Genomic DNA, 15,546 nt, shown 5'->3' with positions numbered 1-15,546 from the left:
AGGAATTGAGCTGTCGTGAATTATTTGGAAAATGTCCCCAAGAGAAAAACAACCCACAGACACATTCATGTAAAACACTCAAAGATATTTTCTTTATTTATTTTTGTTCAGTTCTAATGTTGCAGTGTTTTCAGCTCATTCGGACACTATGAAAGTTAAACTTTGATATCAGTGGAACAGCACCAAACTGTGTCATTTTGTTTAAATGATCGTCCCTCAGTGCTATTTATTGTTTCGATTATATCCTAATGGATTTCCACCACTGTCACGTGTCATTTCATCACAACACAAAAACAATTATAGTTTGACAACATTATGTGAAAAACCTCAAATGGAATGCAATTAGGAAAAAAACAGGTACATTAGATCTGTCCCTAAACCTTTGGCTTATATGATTAAAAAAAATCATTGTTGAATATTTCAATACGTTTATTCAGATTTCTTCATAAAATCACGATAACAAACCAAATATTAAGAAAGTAAAGCATAACCTGCTGTGGAATAAATAAACTTATATTAAACATCAAATTTGAAATGTTCAACAAACAGTGTAATATTTCAGTGTATTCAGTGTATTTATAACAGTGTATTTCTACTGAGTTTCATACATGTTGACATTGGCAGATACCGTGTTGACCTCACGCTTATCTACTTGTTTCTTGCAGCAGCATCTCTTGAGTAACTTGCACAAAGCATATCCCGGGATAAAAAGACTAGGAAGTCCCGCCAAGAGGAAGATGATAACGCTGATCCAGCTGGGATATTCTACTGTCTCCAAAACCGGGAAGTTATCCTGACACACAAAAAAAAGAAAAAGATTTCAAATTGATGCATATTTTGACGGAGGAACCTTTCCAACAACATGTAAAAAAAACCCAAAAAAAACATACCGAGCTTGGATTCCACGTGATGTATGTCAGCGTGGCACTGACTTTGGTAACGAAGTAAAACACAAAGATGACCAAGACCACCAAAGGGCTGATCACTCTCCACGTGGCCTGCCAGAAGATGTTGGGTTTGTGTCCAATCATGAACTCGATGTCTTTGTTAAATCTGGAAAAAACGAGTAGATCTGACTCAGCAGATACCAAAAAACACTGCAACTACACTTCAAGGAATATTCATGACCAAATGCATGTATGATCTCCTGTTTAAGAATTCCTTCAAAACGTTACCTATCTATTCCGTACAGGTAGACCACGCCAACCATCTCGCAGAAAGCAATGATCAGCAGAGGGATGGAGCCCGCGTAGCCGTCGAAGAGGGCCAACCAGTAATTACCGGAGCGCAGGGCGAAGATGAGGGCGACCGAGAAGGATGAGAGGCACACAATGCCTAAAACCCCAAACAAAAACAACTCATCAGTGACCACCCGACATGGTTTAACAACCCATCTGCCGTGTTTTTTTTACGACCACTTAGTTGGCCACTAAGAAGCACTCGTTGAGTGAACCACCTGTCAATCAAACTCTTACTGAATGTTATTGCAGCATCTATGCTGACCCGACAATTGATGATGATTTTTTTGCTCTAAAGTCACCAAACTAAATATTTGACCCATTTTTCTCAAGCCACATCCTTGGTAACATGCAAAGTGAAAAAAAAACACATGTGTCTATTGCACCGTTTACCTGTGAGCACCTCTTTTGGACACTTCTTGGGAAAGATATTGAGGTCCTGCAAGGGAACCACGACTCCCTCTATGCTCCCAAACATGGTGGAAAGCCCGAGACAGAAGAGCATGATGAAAAAAAGGACGGACCAGAGAGGAGAAACAGGCATCTTTGTGATGGCCTCAGTGAACACAATAAACGCCAGACCGGTTCCCTCCACTCCCTGAAAAATAAATAAAAATAAAAGTGCAATCAGTCGTAACCCTCAACGGATTCGCTTCCTGCAAATGACGGCTGCCAAAAAAGACCCTACGTCACTGAGGAACTCCCTGAGGCTGCAGGTGCTGAGGTCCAGGCCCCGAATGACCTCCGACCCTGGGATTGTGCCGTTGAGCTGGCGCAGCATTTCGTCATAGTTGACCTCTGTGATGGCTCCCTCGGTCAGATCGAATGCGTTCAGCAGCATCAAGATGTTTCTGAAAGGGGGGCGAGGTTTTAGGAACAGGTTTACTGCCCGCTCTGTCGGTAAACCGACGCGACGCTGCGCGTGAAGCCGTACTCATTAAGGCAGGCGTCGAACTGCTCCGTAGCCCGGAAGCCGATGATCGAGTAGACGACAGTGGCGGCATAGATAGAAGTACAGCCGTTAATAATGGAGATGATGACGGCATCTAGCTCACAGTTGTTGCTGGAAGAAAAGTATAAAATTCATAGTTTTAGCAAACAATTCATTTCATTTTTGATTATAAAAAATAAAAAAATTCTTCACTCACTGAATAGGGTTGTAGCTGGAGAACGAGATGAGACCCCCGAAGGCCAGGGAGAAGGAGTAGAACACTTGAGCTCCGGCATCCAACCACGTTGACGGGTTCACCAACTCGTCCAGCTGGAGATCAATGACAGCGTCAGCAGAGCGAAACGGCCTCCGCGCCGGCGGCCGGGAGACAAAGCGGTCACATGACTAACGTCTGGCGTGAAGAGGAACTTGATTCCATCCACGGATCCTTTCAGAGTCAGCCCTCTGATGAGGAAGATGGTGAGGACCACGTACGGCAGAGTGGAGGTGATGTACACGGCCTGAAAGGAAGGTGAGAGACAAATTCAAAGGTGCTATTTCATATTTTTGAAATATTATTATTTTATTTATTTTTTTAACCAATTTTAACCTTTCGCAACATCATGGCCACAGAGACCAGTTTAGAGACCACGAAGCAGGGTGAATTTGTTATTTTTATAGAAATGAATCAACTGCTAAAAAAGAACGACTGGAAGTCAAATGAGATGAAATTAACTCTAAATGGGCACTTGGTGTTATTCCATGTTGCTGGTTCCCAATATAAAAAATGGGTTATCTAAACTCAATAAAACATAATGGAATCACATGAGAATGTTCAATAAGGGCCGGCAAGAAAAGTCACCCGTGAGAAGGAGGAGGGGTAGGGGGGGGGGGGGGGGGGGGGGCGTAACACTATTTAGATGTAGTGTCTGTCGTGCCCCATCCAACTTCCAGCTTACAGTCACGATTATCTCCAGTAATAAATGCTAAACGCTTCCAAGGTCTTCGGAGTGGACAGCGAGGTGCTTTATGGAGTGCAGTGCTATCTGTTACTGATAAGAGAGGAGCAAATGAGAGAGAAGACGGAGAATTCCCGTCCTTCCAGAAGTTTGTTGGACAGCATTTTAAATCAGGAATAAGAAAATGTCCATGACGTATATTGAGACATTCTTATTGTGGATGTGGATTTTCTTATTTTTTTTGCCAAGAGCCAACGTTTTATTTCTCTCTGCCGTAAAGCAGGTACTTGACCTTTTGACCTGACTCAAATAAACATTCAAACTTTAGAGTGTGACGTGGTGGTTATCTCTGCTGCTGACACGCCCCATTTTTTTTTTTTAATCTAATATTGCTTTGTCAACTATTTGGAGAGGTTTGTAAAACCACATGAAGAAAAAGACAGACGCCCCTTTTAAACCAGCTGCTTTGATGGTTGGAAAGATTAGACTTTGTAACCGGTTTAACTAATAACTTTGTATAAACTGGATTAGACTTCTTCCATTCGGTAGATTTTGACGTCACGGCAGGGAAAACACTTGAAAACCAAAAAGGTGGAGTCGCGCACCCTGGTTTACAAGGTTACTGGAGCCATTATTTTATAGCAACCTTTTCGTTGCTTTGTCACGGTAAAATATTGTCTGGAATGCGTCGCGTTGCCTCGTCGACATTGGACGTCATCACGTCGGGTCGGCCCGGGGGGGCCAATCGGGGTGACAGGTCCCTGTTGGCGTACCTTGCCTGTGGTCTCGATCCCTCTGATGCAGCAGATGTAGAGCACGCTCCAGGCAGCAGCCAAACACAGCACCATCCACCACTGCAGACCCCCGGCCTCCTCTATGGCCTCCGAGGTGTTCAACGTCTCTCTGTACCAGAAGTAGTCCACGGGAGAGCTGCGTTTGCATTCTGACACCAGATCTACGGGAAGGGGGGAGGAGGGGGGATCAAAACTGTTGGGTAAATTGTAATTGTAAGACATCGAGGCTGAATTTTTTTTTTTTTATTCTCTTTGGCAACGTGCCTGTGAGATTGGCATTGAGAGGACACTGGCTCCATGGCAACGGGCTCTGGAAAGAGTTGAAGAAGTACCACATCACCCAGGCCATGATGGTGTTGTAGTACATGCCCACTAAGAACGACACCGTCATGGACGCAATGCCTGTAGCGCAGGGGGAATAGCAAAAACACCTTGGTCCTAGCTGCTTGGTGACAGTTTAGGTTTCTAAAAAAAAGAGATTTAGAGCAAGACTTTCGTACCGACTCCAGTCAAGTAGGGGTGGATGGCCGACCAAACCCCCACGCTGCCTCTTCTGAGGCGTTGGCCGATGGCGAACTCCAGGTACAGCAGGGGAATGCCCTCGAAGACGAGCAGGATGAGGAAAGGGATCATGAAAGCGCCTGGGGACACGCACGGCGACACACACACAGCTCAGATCATCTGCCTTTTTTTTATCCTTACACACGAAGTACAGCGGCCACCAATAGGAGACGGGTGGTCGTGAGCCTCAATGTGCTTCGTCATCGTGCATGACGAAGCACGGGGCGGTTGGGTGGGGAAGGAGGAGGGGGGGTGGGGGGGTGGGAGGGAGTGATTTAGATAACGCAGGGAACAGCTGATACAAAGTTCAATCACACATGGAATATTGATGACTGCAATTAACCGTTTTAAAGTGGGTTGCCATTAAATGACCAACATTTATGTTCCTTTGATCCGATAAACTCCCCCTGATTTCCCAGCGTCTTTGTTATTGTTATGACATTTCGTTTTGGCACGGACATTCACGTCCTTTACCGGGGCGAATTTCCATCGCTTTGATCATACCATAACTGTGTATCTAGTTAAAATTTGCGTCATAACCAACACTGAGTTAAACTTCAGCATTTACATTGTGTGGAACGCCGCCTCACACAGCTGATAAATATCCTTTTAGACCCGTCTTATTTGAATTAGTTGGTGTTTTTTCTATCTACATCTCGTCTCTAAGGCGGCACTCAGCGCCATTTAAGAATGGGCCAAAGGCCACGACGCCCGCAGAGCGGATCCGTTCACAGTGTTGTATTTTAACAACGCCATGTGTTGCGCTTTAACGCGTCGGTGGTTCTTTGCTGTAAAAGGGAGTTTATTGCTTTTACACGGCTTTCGTTCACCTCCTCGAAGTTAATATTTAACCTAAATCACTTTAAGTGCAGACACTCGGACCGTAATGATGCATCATAGTGTTATAAATCGACTTATAATGGAATAATGGAGATGGGCTTGCACAATGCGTGGGCTTTTATACCTTCGACTCACATCAGAATCACCGGTCTGTAATTAAAAAACGAACATCCACCAAAGAGGTTGCCATGAATTATTAACAGGGCAACATCAGGGTTGCAAACACACCTTGCATTTCATCCATTCACTCAATCAACTGGTCTAACAGTGGCATTTTTAAAAAAAATTAAACTGGTTATTTTCATTCTTCAAATTTGACACTATAATTTTATGAAAAAGGAAGATTTTGTTGAACGTTTTAGCCGGAGAGAAGAAGAGCCTACCTCCTCCGTGGCTCTGGCACAGGTACGGGAACCTCCACACGTTGCCAAGACCCACACAGAAGCCCACGCAGGTGAGCAGGTACTGGGTTTTGTTGTCCCATTTGGGCCGGTCCCCTACCTCAACCTCCTCCAACCTCTCCAGGTCCTCGTGAGAGGGGATCCTCTCCTCCAGCCCGGGGTTTGGAAGAACCAGCCTCATGGTGTGTGTGTGTGTGTCTGTGTGTGTGTGAGTGAGTGAGTGAGTGAGTGTGTGTGTGTGTGTGGAGTCGCTCCAGTCTTCATGTGAAAAATGACGGACGGGCGAAGCTGAACATTTTCGAGAGTACTGCTTTTTATCAGAGACCGCAATCTGCACATCTGTGCATGTGTGTGTGTGTGTGTGTGTGTCCGCAGCATCGTAAAGTATTCCCCACCAATCAGAAAGGGGTGCGTCTATGTGTGTTGGTAATGTGTTCCACACAGAGACGAAGCAGGGGACACAATTTGACAAATAACACAACAACAACTGTTTCTTCAGTTAATTTACAAGAGCTGGAAACACACCGACTCTGACGCCTCTAATGAGGTTATTTATTAACAAGGTACCAACTGGATTTCACATCCAGTCTGCAAAGAAGAGAACTCATTACATACAATATGCAAACCGAGATTTTTTCCATTCATGACATTTTGTGGATTTACTTCCAGCCTGAGAGGTGAATGTGAGCGAAACGAGCTGTTAATAAGCGACCCGTTGAGAAGCAACCTGTAAATGTGTGATCGCAGAGGTAGAATGACGGCAGTGGAGATGGTGACAAACCCGTCTGATTTGCTTCCTGACTGAAAAAGCCTAAAAAGTCGTCTCTTAAAAGCCGATTGTCTGGTCATTAGCAATCATTTATGATGGGTTATCATTCCTTGAACAACACATCTTGCATATTAGTTAAGAGCCATTTGAAAAAACAGAAACTCACTATAGCGGATATGTTTATGGTTAGAGATTAGCTTACTACAGTCCGAATTACATATATAATAAACATTAACAAATACTAGTTCTTAGTCATGCTGAAGAATGTGGCAGAGCTACATAAGAGAACAGTGAGTTATTGTGCAGGAACTTTCGTACTTTGATCTTCACCCTACAACAAGTCATAATATGAAGCTGATGATGTGGGGTTTTTTTTCTGTACACTTACTAGTGTGGCTGTAAATCTTGATAGCCGCCCCACCCCTCCAGTGACTGTTCTCTTAGGCAAACATGTTATATAATAAATGAATATCTTATACACATATGACAAGTGCACAGACAAAGGGTCAATCATGAAATCAATATTGAATGTCAATTTACTCACAAGTCGATTACAGAAAGTTAATTCCATTTTATTTTTTATTTTTATGTCCCCAATGTGCCTTCAGTTCACCAAACAGCCCCTTTCATTGAATTGCATTACTAGGCAACACCTTTGGTCCGTGTAGACTCAAATAATTTGCATACAATGCAACAGAACATTTTACTGGAATGTTTACCTCGTGAAATAGTCTGTGTTTGCTAAATGTTAGAATTTGAACAATTCGATTAATAAGCCGTTAAAATAATAAATTGTACGAGTTTGTGACAGAATCAGTGTAACCTGCATTAATATGTTTTACCACAAGAGGGCCCCAACGACTCAAAGTACACCTCACGGGAAACACCCATCTGAGTAATGACAACAATGCTTTCAAACGTAATAATAAGAAACAATCACTCAACAATACTGTTCCAGTGCTTATTTAGACATACGAGTATAATTAATTTATACTCCATGTATTACTTGGTGATTACTTCATGGCACGTCAAGCGTATATTTTGTATCATAATTCATGAAATGATTCATACCATTGTTATCATTTTTGGTGGCTTTGCTCATAGCCTCTGAATATTTTTACAGGATTAGTGCAGCTCATTTTCATTTAGGAAGCCAAAGTAAGCCGGGAGGAGGGAGGGAGGGAGGGATGAGGCAGAGGGGGGGGGGGAGGATTTACTGGGACCCAGACAGACAGACAGCAGACCGGCTGTCCCGAAGCGGCGCTGATCCTTCACTCTCCGGCATCACCGGCCACCTGCCTCTCCGGGAATAACCCGCCGAGGAACCAAAGCTAACGGGAGGCGTCGCGAGACACCGGCCGGCTTCCTCCCCTTAACCCTCCACCCACACCCACCCACCCACACCCACACCCCTCCCTGTCTTGCGGGAGGACGCGACGCGCTGCTTGGCGACCGCCGGGTTTGTTGACGTTGTCGTTGTCGGGCTCGATCCCCCCCCCCCCCCCTCCGCCGGACCGGCGCTGAACCTCTCGGAGGAGACACTTGCATGGATGCGCCATGGCCACGTTCGTGTGCAGGGTTCAGTTCTTGGATGACACCGATCCGTTTAACAGCACCAACTTCCCGGAGCCGACCAGACCTCCGCTGTACACCTTCAGGGAGGACATCCCCCTCATCAACCAGATAGCGGGCATCCACCGGCTGCTCAGGACCCCGCACAAGGTACGGACCTAAAATGACGCGTGCTTACGTATATCTGTGTATATCTTATTACAGCGTAAGAAACTGTGACAAACCCCCCCCCCCCCCCCCCCCCCAAGTGTGAACAATTAACTTTGTCGCGGAGAAAAAATTTGTTGATTTTAAATCAGGAACATCCGGGTTTTTTTCTTTTCTTTCTTCACTGCTGTTTTTCCACTTTAAGCCCACTGCAAATACCCCGTCCGTCCGTGGCCACCAATGCAAAAGGGGTTATTTTGGGAAGGCACGGCAGGCCCCCACTGATAGGCTGTCCGGCCCGGAGGACTGAAACGGAGCTGCCAAATGTTTCCCCTTGAAGAGCACACCGATATTATCCCGTGTCGGCGTACTTTTTGCCCGTGTGCCGATTGAGAAAGATTCAGGATCTCCACGGCTCCTTTTCAGCTGACTCTCACCTTTTGACCTCTCCGTTGGCGAGGTTACGAATTGAGAATGGGTCAACAAAGTCAAAGTTACCTCTGATTGTGTTTTTTTTTTTTTTTTTTTAAAGTCGGTCAAAGTGACAGGTTGGACTAAAGCATCGGTGCAGCCAGATGTTGTGTGTCCCTGAGCCCAGAGGCCCAAAACCACGCGTGATCAGATCTAGTGTCAGATTTACGATAGTGTGTCTGATAAAAGGTGTCCATGTGCCGTTCTTAGTGAATTTCACTAACCCAGGAATTTAAAAAAGAAAAGAAAAGAAAAAGCAATACATTCCTCACTGACAAGGCTTGGTCACAACACACACACACACACACACAGGCTTCAGCTCTGTGACCTTGTATTTATGCTTCATTTGTATGTAAAAGCTGTATAATTCAAGTTGGAAAAAAAACAGACAGAATTGAAAATCAATGTGAGGCACAGAGAGAAAGAGAGAGTTCCTCCGACGGCGAGAGATCGGCGTTCAACAGCAGAGCAGCAAATGTTTTTTTTTTTCTTTCTTTTTGCCGCCCCGTCTTTAAAAGCCACAAAACAAATGAAAAATGGCCCACGGCACAGCAAAGCTTATGATTACAACCTACACGCAGACAGATGCCACAGCCTGCGCTCATGTTTGCATGTTCCTCTGGCATCAGAAGGAAGGACTGTGCGCAACGGCGAAGGGGATATTGAGCCTAGATTATAGGGATGAAACTGAGTCGTTCCAAATTTGCTCAACAGGCTCCGGCGATGAATGCTATCAGATCATTGGAAAAAGCCAAAATCCAGCAAGACTTCCTGAGTTCTCTTTCTTTCTCTCTCTTTTTGTTTTAACCTTCTGTGCTGTTCCCTGAGAAGAAAAAAAAAAGCCTACACCGTGTCATTACGTCCCGGTGGTAGAGCCCTGTGGACGGCGGGCCCGGCCCCGCATGCAAAGTATAGGTCACTCGGTCCCAGAATTCCTGCGGCCGGGGGGGGGGGGGGCCCTGGATCCCTGCGACACTTTTGTTCTCCTCACTCCCGGGTGCCGTGGTTTTCCTGACCTCTTCCTCCACCTCCACCTCCTCCTCCTCCTCCGACACTCCTGACCCTTACGCCAGTTTGTGGACGCAAACGCACCGAAAATGCGTCCATCCAAAATGCAAACATTTGGATGTTAAAGGTGTTAAATTGCACAGATCGGAATGAACCTCAATGCGGAAGCCTCCCGGTTCGGTCCTACATAAACAGTTTTGCGTGGGAGGACTCTGATTCCCCTTCCAAAACAACAAAGACCAAGGCTACACAGCCAAACTTTTATTTTATTACCAAAGGGTTCCCATTAAAGCGACACTGGGAGATTTAATAGCTGTGTAGAACACACCCTCCTCCGCGCTCATGAGTTTGACACAAAGAAGCTCTTAAAAACTCATCGTTTAAGTTGCGTAAGGTCATTGTTAAGTGTTTGTTTCAAACATGGAAGTAATTACTCCCTGCTTTGGTCCTTTGTTTTTTTTTTTTCTCGGTCGTATCCCTTCAGGTGTGAAGAGCCTGCAGGTTCCCGCTGGAGCCACCTCTCCGTCCAGCACGGCGCGTTTTATTGTGTTATTACTATTCTATTACCCTAGCAAAGTGTTGGCGTGTTGTGTTACGGATCGGTTACGGAGGCTCACTTGTTGCTGTTTGAGCAGTATATGTACGATTGAGTAAGGTGTGTGTAGATAAAACCAAAGGAAAGCAGGGAACTGGAGGCGGAGCGAGAGGGGCGGGGGTGGTCTCTGTCCTTGTGGCACGTGTTGGACTCATAAACAAAGCCTCCAAAGTGGAATATTTTACAGGAAGAAAAAAAACGCTGAATAATGCCAGCGGATTGGGCACAAGAAATGCTTTTGTCCTACATAAATGCAGGAAAGTGGGACAGGGCACGATTACCCCGGCTCCCTACCCCCTCCGCCCTCTCTAACCCCCCCCTCCAAACACACAAACACAAAGCACTAGACTAGAAAGAAGCTCTACATTGATGTGTTTTCTTTTCTTCTCGATTAATAACGGTTCTAGACGTGGCAGCGACAGCGTGGCGGTCCAGCACTGAAATATCTCACGAAACTACCCAACGGTTTGGGGCAGATATTCGCTACACACATTCATGTCCTCCTCAGGATGAAGGCCCATTGTAATGTATTCACAGGGGAGACTCCGTCCAAAAGCAATACAGTTCAGTAAACACAACAGTTCAGGCAAGGCCGAAACCACCAAGAACCGGGTCATAAAAGACGGATCCGACCATGTGAGCTCGTGACCCAAGTGAAAGTGGACTGGTACAAATACAGAGAAAAAAATGACAGAATGAGCCGGTGCAGGTGAGGACACAGGACGGAAAAGACTGAGAAGATCTGAAGCGACAGGAGCGCTGTAGCCACCGCGCGGGAAGCAGATCCAAACAAGCTGAGAGGAGCTTAAGGCACATGATTCCATCCCAATTCATGCTTCCGAAAATAGCAAGAGTCACTCGTAGGGTTGTTGGGTCAAAGCTTTATTCCTTTATTTATTTCCCGATGCGAGCGTATGTTGTGGATTATTTGCAGTGGCAGTGAGTCGCACTCACGCTACACTCACTGCAAAGGACCAGCAGCGCGTTTCGACCGCCGAGAGCTTGAAACCCGATCCCACCCTCCTCCTGTCGCCCCTACACCCAATTACATACGGTTCCTCACTTGAAGGAACCCTCCGTGTCACCCTCTGCCCTTCAGGTGGCTCTCAGACCAAAAAAAAAGCTGCGGACACGCCCGCTCTGGAGCCTCAGGGGGGTGGGGGGAGGGGGGGAGCCAGGTTAAATATAGCAAGGTTATATTTATGCCGTGAGTCCGTCCGGCAGTCCGTCTCTCTGTTTCCCGGCGAGAGGGGGAGGGACGTGCGGAAGGGCAGCGGCAGGTCTTGTGACCGCTGGTCCCCGTGTGATGTCATGTGGGGGGGGGGCGGGTTTGGCAGCACACCGCAGGCAAGGGTACCCCATATGGAGGTGCTAACTGCTAACTGAACGCACAGCGCTGATTGTCACTCACCTGTTCATAGCATGGGCGGCTTTAGCAATGAGCTGCAGAGCTCATGGCTTATTCTAACAGAACAGGCCCGTGATGTGGGCTACTTTTCATGAGTTGAAGGCGGGGTGTCTGCTTGCCACCTGCCATCCACCTGGGACGTCAATATGTTGCTGCGCGCCTGGTGTCTCGGACTCAGCAGGCGGTCTCCCATTACTCAGAGGCAAGCTGGTGCGGCGGGACACAGGGTCAAAGCTCACACGGACGGAATATGTCCTTTCAAAGTGAATAAACGCAATCAGGGCCTCAGTGAACCGACGAACCGCCTCGCAAACATGTAGACGTTTGTACCTGGAGTCCACCGGCGTGTGCCAGTGGAATTCTCACATGCCACCCTGCGTATGCGTCCAAAGCGCTGGGGCCTATTTTCCATCCTCCTAATTTAGGTCTAAATGCTCAATCCTCAAGTCTCCCCCCCTTGTTTTTTTTTCACCGCAGTTGTAATCGAGCCGTTTCAGTTCAAGCCCTGTGTGATTCCCGATTGCTTCCTTTTTGTTTCCCCACAGCTCGACGACTGCACGCTGCAGCTCTCCCACAATGGCACCTATCTGGACCTGGAGTCCTCTCTGGCCGAGCAGAAGGACGAGCTGGAGGGCTTTCAGCAGGATGACTCAGGGTGAGAGGGCTTCTCATTTGGACCCAACATTCTCACGTCGGGTTTCACGCTGTCGAAACATCTCGAAACCCTCTCTCTCTCTCTCTCTCACACACACACACACACACACACACGTGTGTCTTTACTGAGTTTCTCCATTCCTATGAAAATGGGGAAAAATGACAAGCTGTTGGATATGGATTTAGTGGAAGCACGAGTTCATGGAAAGTATGAAGCGCTCTGGAAAGTGAGACAGATGTGCCCCCCCCCCTTTCCACAGCCACAGCTCTCTCACTGTGTTTTTTTTTTGTTGCGATAATTGATATTCGGATCTTTGTGACAAAAATTTCACAGTTCGCAAACCTGTCGGAAGAAACGGCATCATGGAGTATTTCCAGCCCTTCATATCTCAGTGCCAGCGTCTCTTTTTAGATCAATCAGAGAAGAGCTCACGGCCTCCACTGAAAAGTCATTTTGACCCCTGACGCACCTCCCCCCCCCCCCCCCCCCGTCTTGTCGTGGTTGTGTCCATGTGTACCTTAAAGGGTGCGTGAGGGTGTGTCTGTCTTATACACCTGGTAGGTCATGTGACAGATGGCTGGACAGGTGTACAAAGGCCTGTGTGTGGTTGAGATCTTGGAGAACTGGTTTCGATTGGACGAGCCGTACAAAAGGTCAGGTGTGCTGGGACAAGTGGGAAGTGAGTCACGCGTCGGGTAAAGTTTGACCCCCCCCACCCCCCCCTCCCGGGTTTATCATCCTCTTGGTTGAGGATGGATGCCTCTGCTGGAGGATTACTGTTTATATAGCGCCAAAAAACTAAAATAACTAAAATAATCATCTTTATTGTGTCAACCTCCAACCACATCATTTTATTAAAAGCTATGGTGCTGGTGAATTCCAGGTATTATTGTATATATATATATATATATATATATATGTATTATTGTTGCAATTTGACATTCAAATCTGCTCGTCGGTGGGATGTTTTTTTTCCGCCGTTTGTGAAATAGACACAAAATGTATTACTAAGCTTTATGTATTATGAAGACCGAATAGTTGTAGAGGGACTATCGGGGGGAATTGATGGTGATTCCAGCTGTGGATCGACGCCGCTCACCACAGCTGTAAACTGAGTCCTCACGGGAGGCTTCCACTAACGGCGGGATTACACTCCTGCAGATTATCCTGCAGAGTTCATCCGAGCCACCAGAGCTCTTTAATTGTTATCCAAACTATATTGAAATTGTGATTTGAATCAAACAAACTATTAAGTATAATGAATCTTTCTGGCTTCCCGGAGGTTTAAAAAAAAAAAAAAAATTCAAAACCGTCCTTTACATTCTCCCTCGCGATGGGTCTAATTTCATTCACTCATTCTCACCTGTCAATCTCACGCAGGACATATTCATCACTCATCCATATTATCATCACTCATCTCTGCAAATCACGTTAACGTTTTTTGCTCCATTTGCTAACAAAGCTCAGGAGCAGGATTGGAATTCAGCTGCTGTCTTGTTTGGGTGTGTGTGTGTGTGTGTGTCATCCTCACGGCCGCCTTTTGCGTGTTATGGTGGCAGTGCCCCCCGCCCCCGCTCGGATTGGATGCTGTCGGCATGTCGGCGATGGAAGTGAGTGATTAGATCCCACGGACCCCTCTTTTTGCTTTGTATGAATGTGTCCTGACGGCGGTATGCGGGGGTTGTGTGTGTGCGTTGTGTTGTGTCTGCTCCCGCGGCCTCTGGGCTCTGATACTTATCAGTTATAAGGGGGGGGGGGGGAACGGATCCGATGCAGGCCGCTGTTTGTCTGTGCGATTCCCATCAAGCAACACTGTCTCCATTATACATTGTCAAATTAATAAAAAGTCAATAAAATGAGAAACGAGACGGATCCCTGCACCAAAGCGGAGGTATAATATATATATATGTATATATATATGTATATATGTGTATATATAATACTGTTGCTGTCATAAAGATATATTTGCTTCTTCCGTTTTCAGGTCCAGAGGGAAGAAGCACAGCGTCATCCTACGGACCCAGCTGACCGTCCGGGTGCACGCCTGCATAGGTGAGTGAGTGCCGTGCGACACGTTTACACGCGTGTGGGATGCACGCGTTGCCCCCCCCCCCCCCCCCCCCCCCCGTCGGACGCATCGGCGAGGCTGAGAGCACGTTCGAAAAGAGAGGAAAGTCAAGGGAAGCTTTGTTAGGTCGGTCGAGGCGTGACGCCCCTGACTCTCCTCCCCAGTTTGTGATGGTGAAGAGGAGGAGGAGGAGGAGTGTGTGTGTCATTGAAAGTTAGAGGGTGCTTATGGAAACACATGGTAGCACAGAAGAGGAGATGTTATGATGAGAGTTGTAAGAAAGAACTGAATCACAGAGTTTCCAGGGAGGGAATGATGAGACATCAGCACACAAACGCTCAGTTTTCCACCACTGTTATGTTAAAATTCCAGTTAGTCCATCACTTATGTTTTGATTAAATACGTGCTAAATATATGTAAGTACCATTTTGTCTTTTGTGCGATTCAGATTCTGTTAAATTGTACATTTTACTAGAACTGGTTATCGTTCATAAATATCCATAATTCAGCGTTTCAGCCGTTGCAAGATTCCATTTTCTCCATCTCTAAAATTCATAATCTAGAAAATAATCATCCTTTTAGCACACGTGGATTATTTCCCTTTAACACAACATTTAGAACAGGCGATGAACTCATTTCCTTGCGTGCAGCTCACTCTCTTTATATCCTTTCCTCCATGACTCGCCTGCATGGTCCACATTCTTCATGCCAGTGATAGCAGCGGCTAATTTTGGATCTTCGAATCTGGTGCCCGGGTTTGGTTGAGAACGTGATGAGGTGAAACGTGAGTGGGAATAACAGTGTTAAGCAGAGAAAATGTTTGTCATAAAAAAAAAATATTGTCAATCTCATTTGTGACAACGCTGAAAAAAAGAAAATAACGATTCTAAATGATCGTCTTGAAATGTGTCTTTCTGCAGTTTTCATTAAACCAATGTAGGGGACACAAAGCCACGACCTTGCACCTCTCCTCTGGTAAAGGACGCCGTCTTAGTTAAACACAATGAGTCTCTTTGAACATTTCCTGTATCTGTTGCTTGTACAAATATCCACATCGGGCGCGTTAGGAAACGTGTCACTTTGAAAAGCGTTCCCTCCTGTTACTTCCATTATTGCCTTCCTCCAAAAC

At 46.2% G+C, this 15,546-nt stretch overlaps 2 protein-coding genes across 7 annotated transcripts in view; one reads left to right on the top strand and one right to left on the bottom strand.

Annotated features, from left to right (window-relative positions):
* Window positions 1-76: 76 nt before the first annotated feature.
* Window positions 77-6,042, bottom strand: LOC119219722 (sodium-dependent neutral amino acid transporter B(0)AT1-like). The gene is made up of 12 exons (XM_037475101.2): window positions 5,707-6,042; window positions 4,423-4,563; window positions 4,187-4,324; window positions 3,902-4,083; window positions 2,580-2,690; window positions 2,387-2,499; window positions 2,173-2,301; window positions 1,927-2,089; window positions 1,632-1,836; window positions 1,176-1,335; window positions 891-1,053; window positions 77-793 (listed from the first exon to the last, which is right to left on the bottom strand). Exons 1-12 carry the CDS (start codon window positions 5,903-5,905, stop codon window positions 593-595), a joined length of 1,905 nt encoding a protein of 634 aa, XP_037330998.2. The 5' UTR covers window positions 5,906-6,042; the 3' UTR covers window positions 77-592.
* Window positions 6,043-7,699: 1,657 nt separating this feature from the next.
* Window positions 7,700-15,546, top strand: part of fhod3a (formin homology 2 domain containing 3a) — a 36,859-nt gene continuing 29,012 nt past the window's right edge. For all 6 annotated transcript variants that reach the window (XM_037474656.2, XM_037474653.2, XM_062558393.1 and 3 more), the window contains exons 1-3: window positions 7,700-8,215; window positions 12,240-12,349; window positions 14,334-14,401. In XM_037474656.2, coding sequence (XP_037330553.2) covers window positions 8,051-8,215; window positions 12,240-12,349; window positions 14,334-14,401 — 343 coding nt within the window. In that variant the 5' untranslated portion in view covers window positions 7,700-8,050. The remainder of the gene's footprint in view (window positions 8,216-12,239; window positions 12,350-14,333; window positions 14,402-15,546) is intronic.

The sequence above is a fragment of the Pungitius pungitius genome, chromosome 17 (assembly GCF_949316345.1).
Source record: "Pungitius pungitius chromosome 17, fPunPun2.1, whole genome shotgun sequence".
Taxonomy (NCBI): Eukaryota; Metazoa; Chordata; class Actinopteri; order Perciformes; family Gasterosteidae; genus Pungitius; species Pungitius pungitius.
Note: the sequence above shows the minus strand (reverse complement) of the source record. Positions and strands in the feature narration are given on the sequence as shown.

Coding starts and splice junctions, on each gene's coding strand:
- LOC119219722 (XM_037475101.2), bottom strand. CDS start 5,905: ATGAGGCTGGTTCTTCCAAACCCCGGGCTGGAGGAGAGGATCCCCTCT. Junction 4,564..5,706: donor GTGCCAGAGCCACGGAGGAG/GTAGGCTCTTCT, acceptor GCGTGTCCCCAG/GCGCTTTCATGATCCCTTTC. Junction 4,325..4,422: donor CCCCTACTTGACTGGAGTCG/GTACGAAAGTCT, acceptor CCTGCGCTACAG/GCATTGCGTCCATGACGGTG.